Raw genomic sequence first — 24,349 nt, 5'->3', positions numbered from 1 at the left:
GGATTCAAACTGCTGCCCTTTTGGTTGGCAGCCATAGATCTTAACCACTGTGCCACCAGAGCTCCATATGTGTAAGTATATATATATATATACACACACACACATACACATATGTCTATGTCTATCAACTCGATGGCAATGGGTTTGATTTGGGTTTTATATATGTATGTATATATGTATGCATATATCATTAAGGTATCATGACCTTTATAGAAACGTTTTATTTCTTCAGTACATCAGGGACATTAGGGATTTTCTGAGCATGGTCTCTGGACAGTAGAGCATGATTAATTGAGAAAACAAAGATATTTTCCATATTTTATTGAGTTTTAAGCAAGATACTTTGAATATATTGTATTCCATACAGGAATTCCCCTGTATTTAAGGCAACTCTCAGAGTTTAGGCAGTTCTCAGGTCATTCACACTATGTAAAGGTTTGTACTCCAAGCTTTTCGGGACCAAATCCTACCCTCAATGAGATCACATGATGAAATTTGACAAAATAAAGTAGAATGTGTTCAGCAGCTTAAAAGATATACTGATAAAATGCTATGGTTTTTGTGGAGGGAAGATTCCAACTGCTGACCTTTTGGTTAGCAGCCAAGCTCTTTAACCACTGCACCACAATTGTTCAGGAGTATTAACATCAGGAAGGTGTCTTGAAGCATAAACAATAGTGAGAAAAGTGAAGAAAGAACATAGCAGGCAGAGGTGTAGCAGCATGTGAAAAGCTGCCGTACTTTGATGAACACCAAGAGGCTAGGAATGGACTGACTTTAAAGTAATAGTAATAATAATATTGCTAGTTACTTTTTTTTTTTTATCACTTACTATGTAGCAAGAAAGAGTCCTGATGACGTGGTGGTTAAGTGCTTGCCTGCTAACTGAAAGGTCAGCAGTTCCAACCCACCATCAGCTCTGTGGGACAAAGATGTGGCAGTCTGCTGCTGTAGAGATTACAGCCTTGGAAACACTGTGGGGATGTTATACTCTGCCCTATAGGGTCGCTATGAGTGGGACCTTAATCTATGGTGATGGGTTTGGTTTTGGTATTTTATGTACCTGACATCATTATGATAAGGTAATCACCATTTGTTGTTGCTGTCAGTTGCTGTGGAGTAGGTACTGACTCATGGCAACCCTGTGTGTGCAGAGTAGAACTACTGAATAGGGTTTCCAAGGCTGTAATCTTTCAGAACATGGCCAGGCCTGTCCTCTGGGGTGCTTCTGGGTGGGCTGGAACTGCCGATTGCTAGTTCCATTTTACAGATCTGGAAGTGGAGGGAGGCTTAAAGAGGTTAAGTGACTTACTTGGCATCACCAGTGAGCAAGTTATATGGCCAGGGCTTGAATTCAGGCAGTCAAACACAGCCTTACTTTTTCTCCCCTCTGGGAGAAGGAGGGTGACAGAGGAGCTGAAGAGCTACATTTTTAAAGTGTTGTTTATTCATCAGCTTGTAGGAGTTCTCACTGTCCCGAAGGATATGGGGACAGTTAAGGATTTTAAACAAGGCGTGATGTGATCGATCAACTGTTTAGAAACCTCAGAGGGTAAAACAAAAATGGATTTCCCAGAATCAAAACTGGAAGCTATAGTGAGCTGTTACGGTGTACTGCTGGAGAAAAGTAAGAGACACAAAACTAACAGAGTCTGGCAGTAGAGATGAATAGGAGGAGACAGAATCAAAATATTTTAAAGTATAAATGATAGGCCTGGGAAACCAACTAGAAGTGAATATGAGGGCTAAGAAGTTTATACCAAATGAGATGGTAATATGCATATTTCATAGCACAGTGCCCGATATATAGTAAACATCTAATGCATGGTAGCTTTATAATTATTTTTCAAATTTTGAGAACACAGGAGAAACAAATATATTTGAAGATGGGAGGAAGTGAAGAATTTATTTTTGAGTATTCATTTATTTAGTCATCCATTAATTTATCAAACATTTTGTGACGGCTTACTATAGTTATTGAGACATTATATCGTCCTCATGGAACTGACAGTCTGATGAAGAAGGCAGGTAATACACAAATAACAAAGTAAATGTATATGGTATATGTTATGTCAGATGGCATTAGGTGTTACGGAGAAAAACCAGGAAAAGGGAGATAGGGCTATCTTGGGTAGGGATGGGGAATTGTTATTTTATATAAAGGGCAACTAGGGAAGGACTTCTTGATAACATCTATGATATTGGAATAGAGAACTGAAGTAAAGGATAAGCCCAGCTGAAGCCCTGCTAGAGATTTGCGTATATCCTGGGTGGACATGAGCCTAAGGTGCTGTGGAACAGCTACCAAAAGCAAACAAACCAAACGTGTTGCTTCAGAGTTGATTCTGACTCGTGGTAACTCCATCTGTTACAGATTCCAGTTAAGCAACTGGACACCCTGTATAGGTCCTAAATCCCAGAAATAGTGATTCAATCCAGAGATAGTCAGAAGGGAGCGTGGCGTCATTGCAGCCAAGGAAAACCCATTCTACCATATGACCTATAGTGAGTTACCTGCAATCAGGACTACAGGTCTTCAGCAGATTAGAAGAAGGAAGTCACTGGGGACCTTTCCCAGAATGCATTGAGGAGTGGAATCCAGAGAGCCCATCTGTTGCCATCAAGTAGATTCCAACTCGTAGTGACTCTGTATAGGACAGAGTAGAAATGCCCCATAGGATTTCTAAGGCTGCACAATCTTTAGGGAAGCAGACTGCCACATCCTTCTCCCACAGAGCAACTGGTGGGTTCAAACCACCAACCTTTCTGTAAGCAATCAAACACTTTAACCAGTGTGCTACCAGGGCTCCTTTAGTGAAAGAACAGGAAGGGAAAAATAGAAGGAGGATTGCAGGTGTAAATGTTTGTAGTTTGAGGGTGGGGTCTGATGTAAGGCTTGATTATCTCCATTTTCTCTGTGAAGTAAGAGTTATCTCTTGCTGTGTGTTGGAAGAGGTTAAAGGTTAAGAAGTTTAAGGAAACTAGAAGTGATTAAGGGAGGAGTATTGAATGGTAGACCCAGCTTTGATTCCTGGCCGATGCACCTCATGTGCAGCCACCCGAATGGGAATCCGATGTGCCCCACTAAACTGAACTGAAGACGAGCTGACTTTCAGTTAAGCCAAAGAGGCGATGAGAATGTAGTGAGAAGAGCCAAGAAAACAGGGCCGTTGCAGAAGGAGTTGGGAGGCAGGGTAGAGGTTTAGTGAGGGAGTCAGACATCCATGACTGCGAGGGGTAAGAATAAGGCAGAAAACAGAAGACTAAAACACTTACATTTTGAATAGTAATCAAGGGTGACAGGAGAGTATTTGCTGATGTCAATTTAAAATAACGTGTCAAAAGGTTATCTTTACAAAAAATCGTTTTATGGACATTACTTCTGGGAAGTGAACATGGGGATAGGGTAGGGTGAAGAACTTTTATTTTTGACTATATTTTTTCATACTGTTTGAAAAAATTTTAAACCATGAACACATATTCCAGATGTTATTAGAGTCAGTATTATTAGGGTGTGTAGCTATCTGGAGTATGTATTTATCAATAAAAGTATTGATGTAGTAAGACTTCACTTCTGGGAGAGGAAGTTGTTAGACTCTTATGTCCCTACCTCATTTTCCACTCTATAGTTCTCACATTAACCTGCTTGCTTGGATTTCCTGACACCCCTTTCTCTTGCCTAACTGTGAGAAAAAGAAAAATATATATGTATATTATATATATACACACACACGCATATGTGTGTGTGTGTACATAAAATCAAGAAAATGAGCTGTATACAGCATAGTGTTTCTATTTAATTAACTCAATCCTGCAGGTAAGGAAATCTGGCTGAAGATCAGAAGAGGACTCTAGGAGCTAGAGAGAGATTGACAGAGTAAAGATAATAGGGCAGTGTTGTTAAGTGAGCTAAAGGTCTAAACCACTCCCAAGAGTTAATCTGGGAAACTTCCAAACTCAAATGTTTACCCTACCTATGCTTTTAGTCTTACTTGGCCCTCACTGAATCAAATAACCCTGTGTGATTTTATCTAAAGCATGAAGAAAACAGAGGAGGAGAAATGAAAGGGAGGTTCCGCCTTAGGGTTCTGTCTAGGTCCATAGAGCCTTTCCTCCAGTTGTCAGAGTTCCTGTGTTGTAAGACATACAAGAAATGTGCAGGAATTTCGGACAGTGAGAATAACGTAATCACGTTTGAAGGGAACACTTGTTTTCATAGGACTGGTTGAGCAAGACCTTGGGAGATTATTTTAACATGTATGAGGTACTGGCTCTTAGCGTATCACTGGATTTCAAAATGTGACTTTTAAACACTCTTCGAAGAACTGAGCTGGAACGCAAGACTAGCGTAACCTCTGAGAAGACGGATGCTACAACGTGTGCAGTTCTTTAAGGCTATCAGCCAACAAAAGCAAAGGATTGCCTATTATTAAATGGTTGACACAGCTTTCGTTTAACTTTTCCTTTGGTTTACAGGTCAAAATTTCCCTTTAATTTGCACAATTCAAATTTCACTATTCTGTCTTGTTTGCTTGCCACCCTGGTTTTTATGGCAGGTGGCCCCTGAAGAGAGCCAAGATGACCTGTGGCTACCAAAGGGCTGTGCTTGTATTATGCAGGGTGTCTTTCTCTAGATATGCAGGAATCCCCTGCTGTAGTCAAAGGCCTCCTCTCCTCTTTGTGGTCTGCAGAGGTGTTCCTCCATTCCCCAGCACAGATTTTTAACAGTATCTATAGGATCGATCGCTATGAGTTTTTGGTTTATAGGTGAGACAGTAATGCCTGAAGCATTACCAATACACACTAAAGGATTTTTTTAAAACACATAACATCCTTTTAAAGAATGTTTTATTCACTCAGTTGGTTTCTCAGGAACCTCCTATTGTTTCTTTCTGGATTCCGCCTCCAAATCTATTTTTTGTATTTTGATAGCAAAGAGTAATTTGTTACAGATACTGGGGTAGAGAACTTGGCTTTTTGACTTAGTCCTCTTGATAAATGCTTATGACTGAACTGCTCTTCCTTCACTTAGTTTCCTACCACAAGGCTTCCACTGGGTTTGAAAAGCACATATGAAACAATAGTCATTGCAGCCATTCTTCCCACTGAATGAATAGAGCCATAAAAGCTACAGTCTACAGACCACCTGAATCAACTAATCCAGCAATCGCCTGGTCTGCAGACCTGCTGAGAGACAGTTCCATAGTATTCCGGGGGGGAGGGGAAGATATCTTTTTAAATGATGTGGACAGCTTAAAATAATTACAGTGGAATGCCAAGTTATTTACTTGTTAGTATAAAGTGACTTAACTTGGGTAGTATTTGAAGTTAATTGATTCAGGCAGTCTCACTAGTGACAGTGTAGGGTAAAATCATTGGCCTTTCCGTGAGGGGGAAGAAAAGAAGGAGCAAAATCCCATTCAGAATTCAGTGAGGCTGGAAATCGACTGTGTCATTAAGTTGGTTTTATATATTAAAAAGTATCTATTTTCAGGAACAATAAACTACAAAGTATTGAGGCCAGTACATCACATGTATGGTGTTGTTGGGCAAATAGGTCAAAATGCTTTTAAGTGCACGGTAAGTCTTACTGGGAAATGATCTTGTTCTGGATCACATAGAGAGCTAGTCAGCATTTTTCAAAACACCTGTTTAAGACCCAGTGCCTGATGTTTCCATTATTAACATTTTCATACACACACAATAGTATTTTAATGATGTATGTATCCTTCAGATTTAACAATGATCAAGATTTCCCTCACGTATCCTACGTTTTCCTCTATCCCATTTTTCTTCTTAACTATTAAAGCAGTTTCCAAGCATCATGACATTTCACTCCTTCATTCATCAGTCTGCGTCTCTTAAACTTTGATATCACCATAAAGCTGTTATCACATATTACGAAAGAATAGGAATAAATGTGTTGGCATAACTGATCTGCAACATTGCTTAAATACAGTAAAGTTATTTTCTGTCAGAAATACCTCAGGGGAGGGGCACTCGAGAATGGAGAGGCATGCATCTCCTCTGAAGGCAGCTGTGTCTGTGAAATTTCCTCCTCATAACTAGATTAGCTGGGGAAAAAGAGAAACGTTAGGAAGGCGTTAGACCTTGTAGTTTATGTGCTGGATTAATAACGAATATTTTACAAGGTGTTCTGTAGTTAGAAAAAGTAGAAATCATTTGAATAGCAATTGCAGTAAACATGAAAGAAGGGATAAAGCTGCCTTCTGAGCTGCTGGTCTGGAACCTAGTCCTCAATCTTGGAAAAGGGCAGCAGGGGAGCACCGCTGGAAGTAACCTCTCAGGGATCCAACTTGCGAGGAACTGCAAGGTAAGGGTCTGTATGGTTAACCAGTGAGGCACCATTTTCTGTTCTCATGGAGATGTGTGTTATCAAGTGAGTAATATAACATGTTTGGGTGTAACTTATTACCACCTTTCTGTTTAAACTTGGGTTTGACTTTTCCTTAGTCAGAAAACTTTCTTACCCTTCTAATATTTTTCCTTGTCAGTGCTTTAAAATGTTAGGTTTTGAAGTAAAAACACATTAGACTGACTTGGCTGACTAAATTCCTGTTGGTTACCGATGATACAATTGATATTATCCTTGACAAAAGTGTCAAGTAGATCAATATTATCTTGACCATACATATTTTTTAGGAAGTTTTTTTTTTTTTTTTTTGACTCTACATGCATAGTAACACTAAGAACTGCAAAAAAAAAAAAAAAAGTTTTTAAGTGACACAGCCTAGCTATATAACTGTAAATGAGTTATTGACCTGTTTTAAGATTTCATCTGCATCTTAGCACATTGTAATTTTTATGTTAATTAAGTTTGGCAAGCAACAAGCTATTTCAATACACTGATATGTGTTTTACATTTTACCTATAAGTCTATGGTTTTGTTAACCTCCGTAATGAATATGCCAACATTTTCATTTATTTTTACTTGTGAAGACAACCTATCTACAATACTCTGAGGATCAATTTTCTCTGCATTTAGGAAAATGATGGTAAAGTATTTATTGTCATTTTAAATTTCAGCTATTTTTAAAAATAACCAAATCATAGATCTAACAGGGCAGCATGCTTCCACAGTCCTACAAATTCACCCCCAGTACTACTAGTACATCTAACTGAGTTTCAACACAAGTACAATTACGCTCAGAGGCCCGCGGACACACAGGACCCAAACATCAAGTTACCTGGTACAAATGTATTAAAATCCTACCTGGTCTCTGTCCATTGATAAGAAGACTCATAATCAAAATGAAAAATACAAAAAAGAATCGTTGAAATCTCATTTTTCTGCCACAGTAATGTAGAGCAGTGGCTCTCCAGGTAAATCACAGGGTCTTTAAATAGTCTGTGCAATCTCTGTAGCTCTCCTCACACTCCGATGACAAACCTCAGAGAACCGCCAGCTGCATTTCCAGAAGGTTAATGATCACATCAGACAAGGTTTCCGTGCACTGCGCTGTGACCAGAGCCTCCCTCAGCTTCAAACTCCTCCTCCAGGCTTCTCTCCCCTCCCACCCCCCTAAGCAAATATTGGTGAAATAGACCATTCAACTAGGCTCTAACTTCAGTGTAAGTCTTCCAGGAAAGTTCCAAGAAAAGGCTGACTTAACTCCAACCTAGAAATGGAGAAATATGTAAAACAAGGCATGACATTGCCTCCCACTCACGATTTGCATCTGTTTAAGTTTTGCATTGCCGGTATTGGTCCCACATGCAGAAACCAATGGAAATGACGGGAAGTCTCTCTTTTGTCCTTTTCAGAAGGAATTCAGAAGCTCTCATTTAAGACTCCCAAATGCTTTGCGGCAGAACCTGTGCTGAAATGCTTTATCTTTACCAGACTAACTGCTGACTGGTGCCTATTTAAAATGAAACTCTAAATGGCTTAACCTTTGTGGGTTTGTATTAATAAACATTCCCGGGGTTTAGAACATTCTGAAATTAGTCTACATAATGTTTATAGCTTTATTTTTTAAAGTGCAGTTTTAAAAGCAATGGAGATCATTCTCATCTGCAATTCGTCCAGGATTTAAAATAAGGAAGTTCAGGAAGAGCCACTAACTCAGGAAATCTGTGTTCTGTAAAACATTTTAAGTGGTGGAATACAAGGCTAAGTATCACAGATACAGAAATTAGAAACGGAAAAAGAACTCACTTCAGCTCCCAATGAATTCAGAAGAAACAAAATCTATCTAGTCTTTTCTTTTGTACACATGCAGGAAGATCTCTTTTTGTTTTAAGGGCTTTCCTTTCATGTCATATATTGCCGTTTGGTGTGGAAATCCACTGTACTTGTTTTCAAGTAAACTAAAAGGATTGTGAAGATACCCTCTGAAATACCAGTACAGGCGAAGCACTAAATCTAAAGCATATGTAACTTGTTATGAACTGCCAGTAACTTTGTGGTTGTATTCGGCTTCTCTAGATTCAGGTAGTTGGTATATAACCTTTGGTTTCCCGAAGTTTGAAATTAATGCCTGTTTTGTCTTGATTTTACAAGTCAGTCTGTAAAATTTCCTGCTTGCCTAGGAACCCATGGACTTTATAACAGTTAATGACATTCAGAAATTCTTAACCTCACTTTCTTAAAATTCTGAGAATTTTTGCCTGTTTGGCGGCTGGAAGCACAGAGTTAAAGGGCACCGCACTGCTGCGCCGTATTTGTACATTGCTCCACAAGATCAGTCCAGGACAGTAGAGTTTGGATTCATGATATAAAGGGCTTCATGAGTGGCAAGGAATGTGTTCAGAGTTTTACACCCCAAGCCTTTCAGTACTGGAAAACAGCAAACCAACTGACAAAGTTGACTGTTAACTTAAGCAGACGAACAGGAGACCAGCATAGGTTTGATACTATAACTTCTGGTCAAGTTGTAAGTCTATTCTAAGGAAGAGTAGTCAGCCTTCTTTATGGATCAATTAGAGACCTCCCATAAAGAGCATATTTTGATTAGAAAACATTATTTTCATTACCAGATGGTCAACAATGAGCTCCTGGAATATGACTGATATCCGAAAGTGCTGTGGAAGATGTTGTTATACTACAGGACACGGAAAAGTGTTACATTTAAGTCATGTCATCACACTGAACTTCAATTTTCTCATTTTTAAAAACTGAAATGAAATGCCTATTTTTCCAGCTGAAAGTAATGAACATTTAGTGAGATAATGTGTTTAGCTTGTGAAACAGCATTATTTACATACTTAGAAATTACTATTCTTTCACAAATTAGGTCAAAGAAGCTTACTGTTGTTATAATAATTCTGATGATGATTTTTAAGCAGTTGTTTTATAGACTACAGTAATAACAATTATAGAGTTGATGGGCAACTAAAATGCTAGACATTGAAAGACAATCACGAGTGATCCAGCAGATATGTGGAAATCGGGTGAACAATAGTGCTAAGTCACTCACTGAGCATTGAACAACCAGGCATGGAGACATCTTGGTAGCAAAGTGGTAAAAAAAAAAAAACATGGTAACAGAGTGGTAGCAATTGTATGAAAATGATGAATCCTCTTTGTTTATGTGAACCGAAACCCCCACTCCCTCACTGCCCACACTGCCTCTCTCAGTGAGCCAGGCAGTCCCTCTGTGCCTGGTACCATGCTGAGTGTATTACATATATTACCTCATTTAATCCTCCCTAAACCCTCTGAGGTATTCTTGTTTATTGGATAAGAAAACTGACATCTAAAGAGGGTGTAACCACCATGATTACACAATTAGGAAGAATAGATGGATTCAACTTTCATATATGAACTCTCAACCATTTTGCATATTCCTCTCTAGGGCCCAAATCTTAGTTCTTAGAATAATAACCAATTGAATATGTTATAAAAATGAGGATAAGTTAGGAATATACATAGATAGATACATATTGCATATGTAACATATATACTATATATCTATATCTTTATATAATTTATAAAAATATACTATTCTTATACAAGTATACTCTGTGTACCAGGTACTTAACAAAAGTCATTTTATTTAAACATCATAATCTTATGATGCAAGTATTTCTTCTCATTTTAAAGATGGGGAAACAAACTCAGAGCATTAAGCGACTTGCCCAAAATTGAATAGCTAATAGCAAAGCCAAGGTGAGGTCAGGGTCTATCCAGTCCTGGGCCTCTTACCCCTTTGATTTTGATCCTGTGACCCATCTGTCTCGTCTTCTCTCCCATTTGCAACTTCAATCTTTCCTTCTTTATTGCCCATACATTTCTCCCTACAAAGGTTGTCTCCCCAACCTAAAAATTTTCTCCTTTTACTCATCTTTATTCAGCCTCCATTCAGCCAGATATCTGAAATTTAAAAAAGTCTATCCTGGATGTTCTACTCCCTCACGTCCAGACAAGAACCAGTAACGTGAAACTTGCTCCAAAAATAGAGGGCACCGAGAGACCAAAGAGAGGTGGGCAACTCCAGTGTGGCAGCGAAGGAGTTTATTAGGGAGACTTATATACGAGGCTAGTCCTGGGCAGCCGCAGGACCAGACCAGATCTCCGTGCCCTGCAGTAGGAGGGCAGAGATTTTATAGTAGTGAAGGACAATAGTGGTTATAAGCCAGGGCCTTACATAAGAATGACTCAGCAAGTGGTAGTGAACTAACAGACCACGTGAGGGCGTTCATGTTCTGCCTCGTAAAGCCTGTTCCCCTTCACCTCATCACCGTCTCAGTGTACATCTCCTTGATATTGAACACCAGCTTTCAACACCCTACTGAAACTGGTTTGTTTCCGATAAATTCTTTAAACTTTAAAGTATTATCTTTTCTGTAAACATTGTACTCCATTAAATTAGGCTACTCTCTGTTCATATTTTCTCCCTTTTGTTTTTGTTCATGCTGTATTTTTTTTCTCTTGGAAAGAACTCTACTCAACCCCATTTTACTTAATTGAAATCCTACTAGTTATTCAGGGTTAAACTCATTTGTTCACGATCAGTTGAACAAATATTTGTTGAGTCAACTAGGTTTCAGACTTTGATCTAGATACTAGGGATAAAGTCAAGAATCAGACATGGACCGTACTTTTGAATTTAATATTTATTCATTAAATTAAATTTTCTTATAAATTCAGTAGGTTTCCACTGTAAGCATTTCCTGATTCCCTGTCAACTGACAATGCCAGTTCTATTCTGGAGAGCTGTTATCCTGTTATCATAGCCTTTTCACCACTTAATTTCTCCCTTGTGGGCCATAACACATTCTTCCTGGTCTGATAATTTCTTGAAGACATAGGGACTCCTGCAGAAACAAAAATTCCTTGAGTGGAGAGAGACTTGTCCTTTCTCTTTTTGATGTGTTCTCTAGCCTAGCAGCTGTTGAATTAAATATGGAAATGATGAGATATTTTAAAAAGAGGGACTAAAAACTTGAAAAGAATATGATTCTACAGTGAACATTGGCAGGAAGAAAAGGAATACTGTATGTGCAAATATTTACCTGTAAAAAGTGAAAAGAAAAAAGAAAAGCGAGAGAGAGAGGTTCAGAATTAGAGCAAGCATTGTTGTTAGTTGCTGCTGAGTCTGTTCCGATTCACAGAACAAGTATAAGGATAGAAACTATTTACGTTTTAAGTCTGAAAAACTGTCTTCTGTAACTAAACTCTGTAACCTATCATTTGTCTACTTCTGTAGAATATAAAGGAGTCCTAATGGCACAATGGTTAAGCATCAGCTGCTAACCTAAAGGTTGGTGCTTTGAACCCATCAACCACTCCTTGGGAGAGAAGACGTGGTAATCTGCTCTGGTAAAGATTAGAGCCTAGGAAACCTTATGGGGCATTTCTACTCTGTCCTGTAGGGTCATTATGAGTCAGAACTGACTCAACGGCACACAAGAAAATATAAACACAGTTTTACTAATTCAGTTATTTATATTCAATGAGGGTAGGAATTTTTATCTGTTTTGTTCACTGATCTATCTTCAGTATTTAACATACTGTCTAATAACTGAATTAGTAACACTTCACTCTAAGCATCCTTCATAGTAAAGCAGATCTTAACATTGTCTTGATCTGCTCCTGATTCTGGAGGACCAGTGGTGGTGCAGTGGTTAAGTACTTGGTTAAGGTCTGCAGTTCAAATCCACCACCTGCTCCACAGGAGAAAGATATGGCAGCCTGCTTCTGTAAAGATAACAGCCTTGGAAACCTTATGGAGCAGTTCTGCTCTGTCCTATAGGATCACTATGAGTTGGAATCAACTCAACAGCAACCAGTTTGGTTTGGTTTTTGGCTCTTGATTCCTAGTTAACCGCCCTCTCTCTCTTTGTGGTGGGATTAGTGCCCATGGATGAAAACATTTGAAACTAATCCTAGCTGAGGCCGAAAGTGATTTAATTTATAGGCTACTTTCACAGGAATGTTTCCTATTTGATTCCTGATTGCCTGGATGGTGTTGACTATCTCTTCCCAATACAAATGAGCCTTGCTTTGACTTCAGTTACCTGTCTGTGGTCTTATACTTTCTGGCCTTCTGGTTTCTTCTTTACCTGTTTCCCTGCTTTCTGACTCTTTGCTGGATATTTGTCCAGTACATTGGTTGACCTTTGTTAGTATACATTTTTCTTTTATTTCTTGATTCCATTTTGAACATTTCTACCTCTAGACCATGCTTAGTTCTTATCTTTAGCTTCATTTCCCTTCATTAATTCTATTAGGCTTCTCTTTGTAATTCACTGCTGTCTTCGGGTCCCAAAGTGACACTGAAGAAGAAGCTAACAATCAATGTTATAGAAAATAGATTCATAGTAAATAAATTTTTTTAAAAATTATTAATTTTGAAAACTTGTGTGACCAAAACTGGCATTCTCCTTGCTGAGAGGAAATGGTGAAGTAGACATGTTGGACATATCGAATGTATAAAATTAGAATATTGAATGTGGTAAAACATTTGTTCAGTACAGTACTCACTCAAAAATTTTCCCAGGATCTTTTTGGGCACATGTGCTGGTTGGAAAAACACTGGTGATCATAAACACTGCATCAGGCTAACATCTGAGCCAAAAAAAAAAAATGTATTTTTGCAAGAAACCATAACTCCAAAAAAGGAACACACTTTTGAGAGTATGGATATCTTTCTAAACCCTCATATGTTTGGCAAACCTGAAAAAAATAATGTAGTCATGAGTGGAATAGACTCTCAACTAGATCATGTACAAAAATAAGTGAGGTGGCAACTTATATGAAACATTCAGACACCCCCTACATTGTGGGGATTCCTATCCAAACTACTGGGTTAAACTGATGCTCAGATGGAATCATGAAGTCCTTCATTACTGTGGCACGTTAAGAGAGAGATTGGTGATCTTTATACGTATTCCTTGTGAAGAATAAATTTGATACAAATCATTCAATTGACATAGATGAGAAATTAGTAATATTTCTCTCTTTAAACAAACAAACAAAAAAAAGAAATAAATGAGAGACATTTGAGCTAAACCTCTCCACCCTTAATTTTAACCTTATTTACGTGTTTACTTTATAACAAACAGTCTCAGGAATTTTCATAATAAATCTGAATGACTCCTAGGAAACAATTATCATTTATTGGGTAAATTATATATGATATAAAACTGCTAGTAAAACTTGTCCTGGAATTTTTTTAAGGGTACATTTAAGACTTTGGGATTCATGGAATTAAACTTTTTTTAACTACAGAGTTGAATGGCCTAAAGTTGAATATTAAACTAAAAAAAAACAGAAACTTTGTATTTGAATCTTGGGGTGTGATGATTTTGTTCATGACCAAAAGTGTGACTGTTTTGGTGGAATGGAAATAGTGTGACCTTAGAAGTCAGGCAACTCGAGTGTTCCGTCCTGGCTCCTGTCATATGGCTGTGGTCAAGTTATTCTATCAAATTCTTCATCCAAAAAATGAGGCATTTAAACTTTTTAAAGTTACAGATTCTGAAGTTCTTTGAAACCCTAACTTCTGGCTCTACTTCAATTTCTTGGTCTTCATATTTAAGAGGGTGTATTAATTCATTTAATAAGCCTGAAATGAGTACTTAATATATGTAGATACTTCGTTGCATTTTATGAGGAATAAAAACACAAGAACAAGGCGTCCATGTCGTGCAATAGAACACCATTGTTGTGTGCCGTGGAGTCAATTCTGACTCATAACGACCCTATAGGACAAAGTAGAACTGCCCCCATAGGGTTTCCTAGGCTGTAATCTTCACAGGAGCAAATGGCCAAGTCTTTGCTCCCATGGAGTCGCTGGGTGGGTTCAAACCACCAACCTTTCGGTTAGCAGCCAAGTGCTTAACCATTGCACCACCAGGGCTCCTTAATAGAACGCTAAACCAAAAAAACCCAAACCCATTGCCCTCGAGTCCATTCCAACTCATAGCAACCCTATAGGACAGGGTAGAACTTCCCCACAGAGTTTCCGAGAAACGGCTGGTGGACTCAAACTGCCGACCTTTTGGTTAGCAGCCAGCTCATCGTAGCTCTTAAGCACTGCGCCACCAGGGCTTCAGTAGAACACTAGGGCATGCTAATTGCTGTGTGGTTTAAAAAGTACAGAAAACTGTTGCTCAATTTCTAAGAGTTTCATCCTTTCACCCCTTAGCGGCATTCTGCAAAATATCGGTTCTTTCCCGGAGTATCCAGTTCAGTTAATGTTATCCCAGGGTGCTCAGCCCAGGTGTCTGGCATTGCCACACTTTGCCTGACTTTCGTCCTGATAACCAGTCACGAACAATTTCCAACTATCTCCTTTCTACATACATGAGAAATTAGTAATATTTCTCTCTTTCAAAAAAAAAAATAATGAGTTTGCACATGGGCTATTTCATGGGGAATACAGTTTTCTGTCATGCCTCTGACCTTAAGGTTGGGCAACTTGAATTTTGTTATTATTTATTATGATGAGATTACCTCTACATTCCCCAAACTTGGCACCTGCAGTAGAAAAGTTTACGATCAGTTACTCAATTACTGTGACTGACTTAGTCTTGTTGAGCCCATATTATTCACAACAATCTTTAAACTATTTCATATGCTTTTGAAGTCCAGTAATGATCATAGAAATACATATCTATGAGGAATGTTAGAAATGAAGTCCAACCCACTTCCTTTTTGCAAACGAGAAAAATGGCATTAAATGCCTTGCTGGAGGTCAAAGCAAGTTAGTGGCAGGACAAATGTGCACCAGCAATGGTTTTGTTCAGAAGCAACTTGAATATGAAAGATCCTTTCTGTATCATCTACTATATGGCAGGCATTGTTGTTAAGAACTTTACTTGAATTAACTCATTTAATTCTCATAACAACTCTGTTATGTTCGTTTTACAAATTAGGAAACCGAGATGCAGAGGGATGCAATTCTACCCAAGGTTAGTGGTTAGGAAACAGCAGAGCTAGGACTGAAAGGCGGGCAGTGACTCCAGAGTCCCTGCTCTCAGTTACCATTTACCTGTCCACAGATGCAGGGATTTAAAATATATATATATTATATGTTAAATTTTGTGGTGTATCCCTTAATATTTACAATGAAAATTATTCTTATTGAAGGCTAATTTAACATTTGTTTTATTCATTCTCTTGTCTTCAGATAAACAGATCATCTTGGATTTCTGACTCTCCTGTGCTCTTAGACAAGTATTACTTTTCAGAAATATAGTGGTTATAGAGTTAATAAACTATATATACGTGTGTGAATGTATGTGTGTATATGCTTAAAGGGACTTATTATTTAGGTTAGGGCTACTACTGTCTTGTAAATAGCTTTAAAATATCTGACTATTCTATCACACAAGTACAAAAATCTATGAATGTAAGGTCTCTATAACAGATTGCTATACTAACTTGCCAAAAAGTAAATTAGATGAATAATTGCGGGTGTGTGCTTTTTGTCCGCACTCTTTTCTTACTGAAACCAGAACTCCACACTTGAAGTTAATTTCTCTTTTAAATCATGTACAGCCAGCACATATGGATCCAATTACTTAATTTTCTGGAGTTGTAATGACAGCTAACTTCTACCATTTCCAGCCAGTCTGCCAGATCTCCACAGGCAAACTGAAGGATGGCTCCTCCAAGCAACCCTTTGTCCTTTTTGGATGAAGCCAATCAGTAGCAGATGCAGTGTGTGTGTGTGTGTGTGTGTGTGTGTGTGTGTGTGTGTGAAGAAAAAATGTTTATGGTAGTCTAGTCATTTGAAAAGGAAAAGACTAAAGTGGGAAGGAAAGGGAAAAATGGGAAGATGTAAAGAGAGAGAGACCAGGGAAAACCTAAAACAGAAAGAGCTTGACTGTTAAGAATGTCAATGGAATCTTTGTTTACTTTAGGAAAATTTGTTTTGTAAATTTAATTTCCAGGCAACACATTGATCATGGTAAAGTGTATCACTAAGGCGATACTGAGTTAAATTTGTTTAAGGAAATTGTAGAGCTGGAATGACAGAAAAGACTTAAATTTTGGAAACACCATTCTAGTCATTTAATCACACCTCAGCATGAGAAACAAAGACGGTATTAACCTATCAGTGTTTCCTCGTGATCCTAATAGAGGGCAATGGAGCAGTATTTTCCTTAAATTCTCACCTTAAAAATAAAATTGACAAAGGCAACTAACCTCTTTATTTTACATTTTCTGCTTAATCTCTTCTCTGTTTCTCTGATTTCTTTTTCAACTCATTCGGGTTTTTTTTTTTTTTTTTCTTTTTTTTCATCTTACATAGGAGGATTTATAGCCACAAAATAGGATAAAAGAAAAATTTCAAGACAGAATTACTAAGGAAATGGCTTTCTTTTCTACCCTTTTGGAGACCATATTCCTTTTTCTTTTGATGATTTTTCAGTGCTTTCTACAGCTTGGAGAACCTTTTCCCAATAGAACAGTGAAACCCGAATCAGTGTAACTCTAATCAAAGGCGATGAGCAGTAAGAAAAAGAACCTGTACTCTAAGAATAAATCTGGTGGGAGGAAGGGGAGCCACACACCCGCACTCTCTGAGGGACGTTTTTACACTGGAGAGACACAGCAGCTACAGTTTTACAGTTGAAAACTATAGTATCAGAACACTATTCCAGTAGATGGTCATAATCTATGTGTTTAATTTCATTTGTATATATTCTTACAGGGAGTTATATGGGCAGTAGGTACATTTGATTACAAGAATAGGACAAAACCCAAAAAAAACCATTGCTGCTGAGTCGATTCCAACTCATAGTGACCATATAGGGCAGAGTAGAACTGCCGCATAGAGTTTCCAAGGAGAGCCTGTTGGATTCAAACTGTCGACCTTTCGGTTAGCAGTTGTAGAACTCAACCACTACACCACCAGAGTTTCCAGAATAGGACAAGCAAGCTATTTTTATAGAGGCAAGTCTAGTAAATGAAGCCCGTGCTTAACAGAAGTTTTTAGTAGTTTTAGTAGTTTTTAGTAGAAGTTTTTTTAGTACACATATTTAAAATTCAGACATAAAATTCTTTCCACAGTCACAAGGATCTCTTCAGTACTTGACTGTTTCCGGCGAAATGTATTTTCCTTCACCATCTTTCCGCAGTCACAAGGATCTCTTCAGTACTTGACTGCTTCCTGTGAGATGTATTTTCTTTCACCATAGTTCTGGTAAACGAGTCCTAAATTCTGTGTGCTGTGAGTCCCTTTGGTCTTGAGACCAAGAAGACAAATTTATAAATACATTTTGACTAGTAAATTAGACTAAATTTTATGTCTATCATAGCTAAAGAAGGAATCTCCATCTCTTCCTAAATTGTTAGAAAGTGATTTGAGAAGAAAAAAAAAAAAGCGATTGGTAAGGACCAGCGATGATCTACACTTCTGATCAGAGTAAAACAGCTAATCTGGTTGCCATCTATCCACTACGCTGGCATTTTTAGTCTAAGTATTTGCCTGCCTTTACCTTAGTAAATTTTAATATATGGTACACATATTTCTAACTGTATCTCTTTTTGGAACAAGACAGACATAGTTCTTAATGCTCCAGTGAACACCATTTTGACTTCAAAAGAGAAGTTTCAGTTCTCACTGAACAGACATGATCAATACTGCAAATGTAAAAGGGTACTTTTTGGTTTTTGTTGTTTTTGATATATCTCAAATTATTTCTAGTGGCCTGAAATGGATGAGGATTATCAAATAGATCCCCTTTCTTCCTCTCATAAATCCCATTTGAGGCCTAAATTCTTCATTTCAATGTAAGATGTAAGCCTCCACTGAGGGAAAGAAAGTGTTTAGTTTGAAAATAATAAAGACTAAAATTTGGATTGCTCGAAAAGGATATCATTTCAGTCATTTCAATCACTTTTCTTCATCCAGATTCAAGTTACTTATTTAAAAAAAAAAAAGGTAGTATTTCTGAGACGGAACAGTTTGCCCCAGACAGATCGCAGTCCTTATAACACTTACCTTTCCTGTCTCTTAACTTCCTTGATTATTTTTTTCCTTTCATTGAGCTGCCCTTTAGGTAGCATGGTTATTGTTGTTAGCTGCCATGGAGTTGGCTCCCCATCTCATGGTGAGCTGATGCACAAAGGAATGAAACACCGCCTGGTCCTGTGCCATCCCCATGATCGCTTTCTGATCAAACTGTGTGCTCCACAGTTTGACTGATTTTTAGAAGTAGATCACCAGGCTTTTCTTCCTAGTCCATCTTAGTCTATTCGGCTTCATAGCAAGTTACAAGGCTCCACTGGACAGACAGGTGGTGACTAAGCATAAGGTGCTTTGGCTGGGAAAACCATCCGAGTGTCCTGCATGAAAGCTGAACATTCTACCACTGAACCACCACTGCGTAGTAGTATGGTAAAAACCAAAGATCTGGTGCCATGGAGGCAATTCCTACTCAGAGGAGAACTGCCCCGTAGGGTTTCCAAGGCTGTAAATCTTTACAGAAGCCGACTGCCACATTTTTCTCACATGGAGCAAAGGATGGGTTTGAATGACCAATCTTTCCGTCAGCAGCTCACTTAACCTCCGCTCCACTACGGTTCCTTTGGTTGCACGGTAGGATACTGTATTTTACATTTTCCTATCAACTGATAGGTAAAGTTGAGCCCCTCTAATCCCAAACTCCACCACACATCTGTCAGTTTGTCTGGCTGTGGTGGTTTGTGTGTTGCTGTGATACTGGAAACTCTCCCACTGGTATTGCAAATACCAGCAGGGTCACCGTTGGTGGACAGTTTCTGTGGAGCTTCCAGACTAAGACAGACTAGGAAGAAGGACTCGGCAGTCTACTTCTGAAAAAAATTGGCCAGTGGAAACCTTATGAATAGCAGTGGAACATTGTCTGATACAGTGCCAAAAGATGAGCCCCTTAGTCTGAAGGCACTCAAAATACAACTGTGGAAGAGCTGCTTCCTCATAGTAGAGTTGACTTTAATGACATGGATGGAGTCAAGCTTTCAGTACCTTCATTTGCTGATGTGGCACGACTCAAAGTGAGAAGAAACAGATGGAAACATGCATTAATAATCTGAATGCGGAATGCACAAAGTATGAATCTAGGAAAATTAGAAGTTGTCAAAAATGAAATGGAACAAATCAACATCGATATCCTAGGCATTAGTGAGCTGAAATGGGCTGGTATTGTCCATTTTGAATCAGATAATCATATGATCTACTATGCTGGGAATAACAAATTGAAGAGGAATGGCATCGTGTTCATTGTCAAAAAGAACATTTCAAGATCTATCCTGAAGTACAACGCTGACAGTGATTGGATAATATCTGTATGCCTACTAGGAAGACCAGTTAAAACCACTATTATTCAGATTTATGCACCAACCGCTAAGGCCAAAGATGAAGAAATTTAAGATTTTTGCAGCTTCTGCAGTCTGAAATTGATCAAACATGCAATCAAGATGCATTGATAATTACTGATGATGGGAATGCAAAAGTTGGAAAAAAGAAGTGTCAGTAGTTGGAAAATATGGCCTTGGTGATAGAAATGATGCCAGAGATTGCATGATAAAATTTTGCAAGATCAACGATTTATTCATTGCAAATACCTTTCTTAAACAGTGTAAATGTCGACTATACATGTGGACCTCACCAGATGGAATACACAGGAATCAAATGGGCTACATCTGTGGAAAGAGTCAATGGAAAAGGTCAATATCATTAGTCAGAGTAAGGCCAGGGGCTGACTATGGAACAGACCATCAGTTGCTCGTATGCAAGTTCAAGTTGAAGCTGAAGAAAATTAAAACAATTACAGGAGAGCCAAAGTACGACCTTGAATATATTCCACTTGAATTTGGACACCATCTCAAGAACAGATAAAATATTTTGAACACTAATGACCGAAGACCAGACGAGTTGTGGAATGACATCAAGCACATCATACATGAAGAAAGCACAAAGTCATTAAAAAGACAAGAAAGAAAGAAAAGACCAATATGGATGTCAGAAGAAACTCTGAAAGTTGCTCTTGAATGTAGAGTAGCTGAAGCGAACGGATGAACTGATGAAGTAAAAGAACTGAACAGAAGATTTTATAGTGCGGCTCAAGAAGACAAACTAAAGTGTTATAATGAAATGTGTAAAGGCCAGTAGTTAGAAAACCAAAAGGGAAGAACATGCTTGGCATTTCTCAAGCTGAAAGAACTGAAGAAACAATTCAAGCCTCGAGTTGCAATATTGAAGAATTCTATGGGCAAAATACTGAATGACGCAGGAAGCATCAAAAGAAGATGGATGAAATACATAGAGTTACTGTACCAAAAAGAATTGGTCGATGTTCAACCATTTCAGGAGGTAGCATATGATCAAGAACCATTGGTACTGTAGGAGGAGGTCCAAGCTGCACTGAAGGCATTGGTGAAAAGCAAGGCTCCAGAAATGGACAGAATACCAGCTGAAATGTGTCAACAAACAGATGCGGTGCTGGAAGTGCTCACTCGTCTATGCCAAGAAATATGGAAGACAGCTACCTGGCCAACTGACTGGAAGAGATCTGTGTTTGTACCCATTCTAAAGAAAGGTGATCCAACAGAATGTGAAAATTATCAAACAATATCATTAATATCACACACAAGTAAAATTTTGCTAAAGATCACTCAAAATCAGTTACAGCAGTACGTCAACAGGGAACTGCCAGATATTCAAGCAGGATTCAGAAGAGGACGTGGAACAAGGGATATCATTGCTGATATCAGATGATTCTTGGCTGAAAGCAGAGAATATCAGAAAGATGTTTACCTGTGTTTTATTGACTATGCAAAGGCATTTGACAGTCTGGATGATAACAAATTATGGATAACATTGCGAAGAATTGGAATTCCAGGACACTTAATTGTACCATGAGGAACCTGTACTTAGATCAAGAGGCAGTCATTCAAACAGAACAAGGGGATACTGCGTGTTTTAAAGTCAAGAAAGGTGGGCATCAGGGTTGTATCCTTTCACTTTACTTATTCAATCTGTATTCTGAGCAAATAATACTAAAAACTGGACTGTATGAAGAAGAACAGGGTATCAGGATTGGAGGAAGATGCATTAACAACCTGTCATATGCAGATGATACAACCTCGCTTGCTGAAAGTGAAGAAAACTTGAAGTACCTACTGATGATCAAAGGCCACAGCCTTCAGAATGGATTACACCTCAACTTAAAGAAAACAAAAATCCTCACAACTGGACCAATAAGCAACATCATGATAACTAGAGAAAATATTGGAGCTGTCAAGGATTTCATTTTACTTGGATCCACAATCAACACCCATGGCAGCAGCAGTCAAGAAATCAAAGGACTCATTGCATTGGGCAAATCTGCTGCAAAAGACTTCTTTAAAGTGTTAAAAGCAAAGGTATAACTGTGAGTACTAAGGTGTGCCCGACCCAAGCCATGGTGTTTTCAGTTGCCTCATATGCATGCAAAAGCTGGACAATGAATAAGGGAGATTGAAGAACTGATGCCTTTGAATTGTGGTGTTGGCAAAGAATTTTGAATATACCATGGACTGCCCGAGGAACAAACAAGTCTGTCTTGGAAGAAGTACAGCCAGAATGCTCATTATAAGGGAGGATGGCAAGACTTCATCTCACATACTTTGGACATGTTATCAGGAGGGACCAGTTCTTGGACAAGGACATCATGCTTGGTAAAGCAAAGGGTCAGCAAAAAAGAGGAAGGCCCTTAATGAGATGGACTGACACAGTGGCTGCAACAATGGGTTCAAGCATAACAACAATTGTGAGGATGGCACAGGACTGTGCAGTGTTTCGTTCTGTTGTACATAGGGTCACTATGAGTCTGAACCGACTGGATGGCACCTAACAACAACTTCTTAGCAAAGACTATGTTGAATCTCAGAAGCAAAGTTACAAGTGGTGGAGGCATTTTGGATAGATTTCCTACTCAGAATAAAACCAAATATGGCACCAAGTTCTTCTAAGTCCTTGGTAGTCTGCTATCTCCCTGCTGTCTCTCTGTCCTTACCTCCTTACATGGATTGAATTGTGTTCCCCAAAAATATCTGTCAACTTGGCTAGGACATGATTCCCAGTATTATATGATTGTCTACCATTTTGTCATCTGATGTGGTTTCCCTATGTGTTGTAAATCGTATCACTATGATGTTAATTAGATGGATTAGCGACAGTTATACTGATGAGGTGTACAAGGTTAGATAGTGTCTGAAGCCAATCTCTTTTGAGATGTAAAAGAGAGACGTGAGCAGAGAGACAGGGGTACCTCATACCACCAAGAAGGCAGCACTGGGAGCAGAACGTGTCCTTGAGACCCAGGGTTCCTTCACAGAGAAGCTCCTAGTCCAGGGGAAGATTGATGAGAAGGACCTTCCTCCAGAGCTGACAGAGAGAGAGAGAAAGCCTTTCCCTGGAGCTGACGCCCTAAAAATTTGGACTTCTAGCCTACTAGACTGGGAGAAAATAAATTTCTCTTTGTCACAGCCATCCACTTGTGATATTTCTGTTACAGCAGCACTAGATGACTGAGATACCTCCTACTTACTCCTCTTCCCTCATCATGTTCCATTGCTTGTGAAACCCACACGTTTTCCTGCCACACGGTTTTTTTGCACCTGCTGTTTCCCCTCCATGGAATTCTCTTCTCCAGTTCTTCACCTGGCTTGTATTTCCTTCTAGTCTGGGGAATATATCACTGCCACGCTCCCTAGTTATATTCTCTCATATTGTCCTGTTATCATTGGAACACTTACTGCAATCTAAAATTCTGTTTATGTATTTGTTTAGTGTTTGTGGTTTCTCCCACTAGAATGTAAGTTCCATGAAAGCGGAGATCTTGTCTCTCATAGTCCTAGCACGTAGCCGATGCTCAGTAACTATCTGATGAATAATTGAACTTATGTAAAGGCAGTCTCTGTATGAGCTCTATCATCTGCTCTTCCATATTTGCCATTTCAATAAGACTTGTGCTCCCAACGTTCATCTCAAGAACACCAGGGTGTATTCTCGATGTGAAGAGGGGATTTTGAACACTTGTGTAGTCACTGCAGGAAAACCCCTACTTTTGGTATAATATAACGTGATAATACCTTACCCTTTGTTCATAAATGCTAATCTTTGTTACCTCCAAAACTTTTAACTCCAAGTGACAAAATACAAAAAAGTTGTATATGCACATGAGGGAAATAATGTCTAGCATTCACAATGCAAAGAAATGTGGAACAACGAAGAACAAGCAGCACGTAATTTAACATTTCTATAATAAACATAATTTTGGAGGATCTTTATCAGTTTGAGAAATGAAATTTTTCAGAATAAATTCAATTTTCTTTGATAAGCGTCTATATTCTGACCACCCATGCTACAAACCATTTTTATGGCTCATCTTCATTTAGTTCAGGGGCAAATGTTTATGTTGTAATGAAGTTGGGAAGTTATTCTTCTTACTTTGTAAAAACATCTAATTTACATGCCCTGCAGACAAAGATAAGGGTTAAACCCCACAAAAGTACTTTGTCACTGTCCACAGAGAATGTGGCCCAGGGCTGACTCCCTGTGTGCTGAAGACCTGGCTGGTGGATCACAAAATGCCAGACAGAGGGAGCCATTCACATACACTGTCTGCTTCTTTGTATTCAGAGAATCAGGAAACAAATGCCAACTGACAAAGGTCATCTCTGGATAAACAGGGGTAGATTTAATTTATGTAAATATATGAAGCTTCAATCTGTGTGCTTTGCCAATTAGATTAATAGAACCCCTTTCAAGGATAATTTGTAAATCCTGAGAAAGTAAAACACCTTTGTTTAAAGGAATCAATTATTACTTTGGTTTAAAAACTGTGTCCAGGTTTTCAAGATAATAAACTCACAGAATGGATATGGAAAAGGCCGATTCTTACG

At 38.6% G+C, this 24,349-nt stretch overlaps 1 protein-coding gene across 1 annotated transcript in view; it reads right to left on the bottom strand.

Moving 5' to 3' along the window:
* The window catches only part of APELA (apelin receptor early endogenous ligand), a 15,693-nt gene extending 8,242 nt beyond the window's left edge, over positions 1-7,451 (bottom strand). The window contains exons 1-2 of the mRNA XM_012557189.2: positions 7,235-7,451; positions 5,985-6,074 (exon numbers count right to left, since the gene is read on the bottom strand). Of these exons, the coding sequence (XP_012412643.1) occupies positions 5,986-6,074; positions 7,235-7,307 (162 nt within the window). The 5' untranslated portion in view covers positions 7,308-7,451 and the 3' untranslated portion in view covers position 5,985. The remainder of the gene's footprint in view (positions 1-5,984; positions 6,075-7,234) is intronic.
* Positions 7,452-24,349: the final 16,898 nt, after the last annotated feature.

This window comes from Trichechus manatus, unplaced genomic scaffold (assembly GCF_000243295.1).
Source record: "Trichechus manatus latirostris isolate Lorelei unplaced genomic scaffold, TriManLat1.0 scaffold00089, whole genome shotgun sequence".
In the NCBI taxonomy this organism is placed as follows: domain Eukaryota; kingdom Metazoa; phylum Chordata; class Mammalia; order Sirenia; family Trichechidae; genus Trichechus; species Trichechus manatus.
The sequence above is the reverse complement of the archived record's forward strand: the minus strand, read 5'-3'. Positions and strand labels throughout refer to the sequence as shown.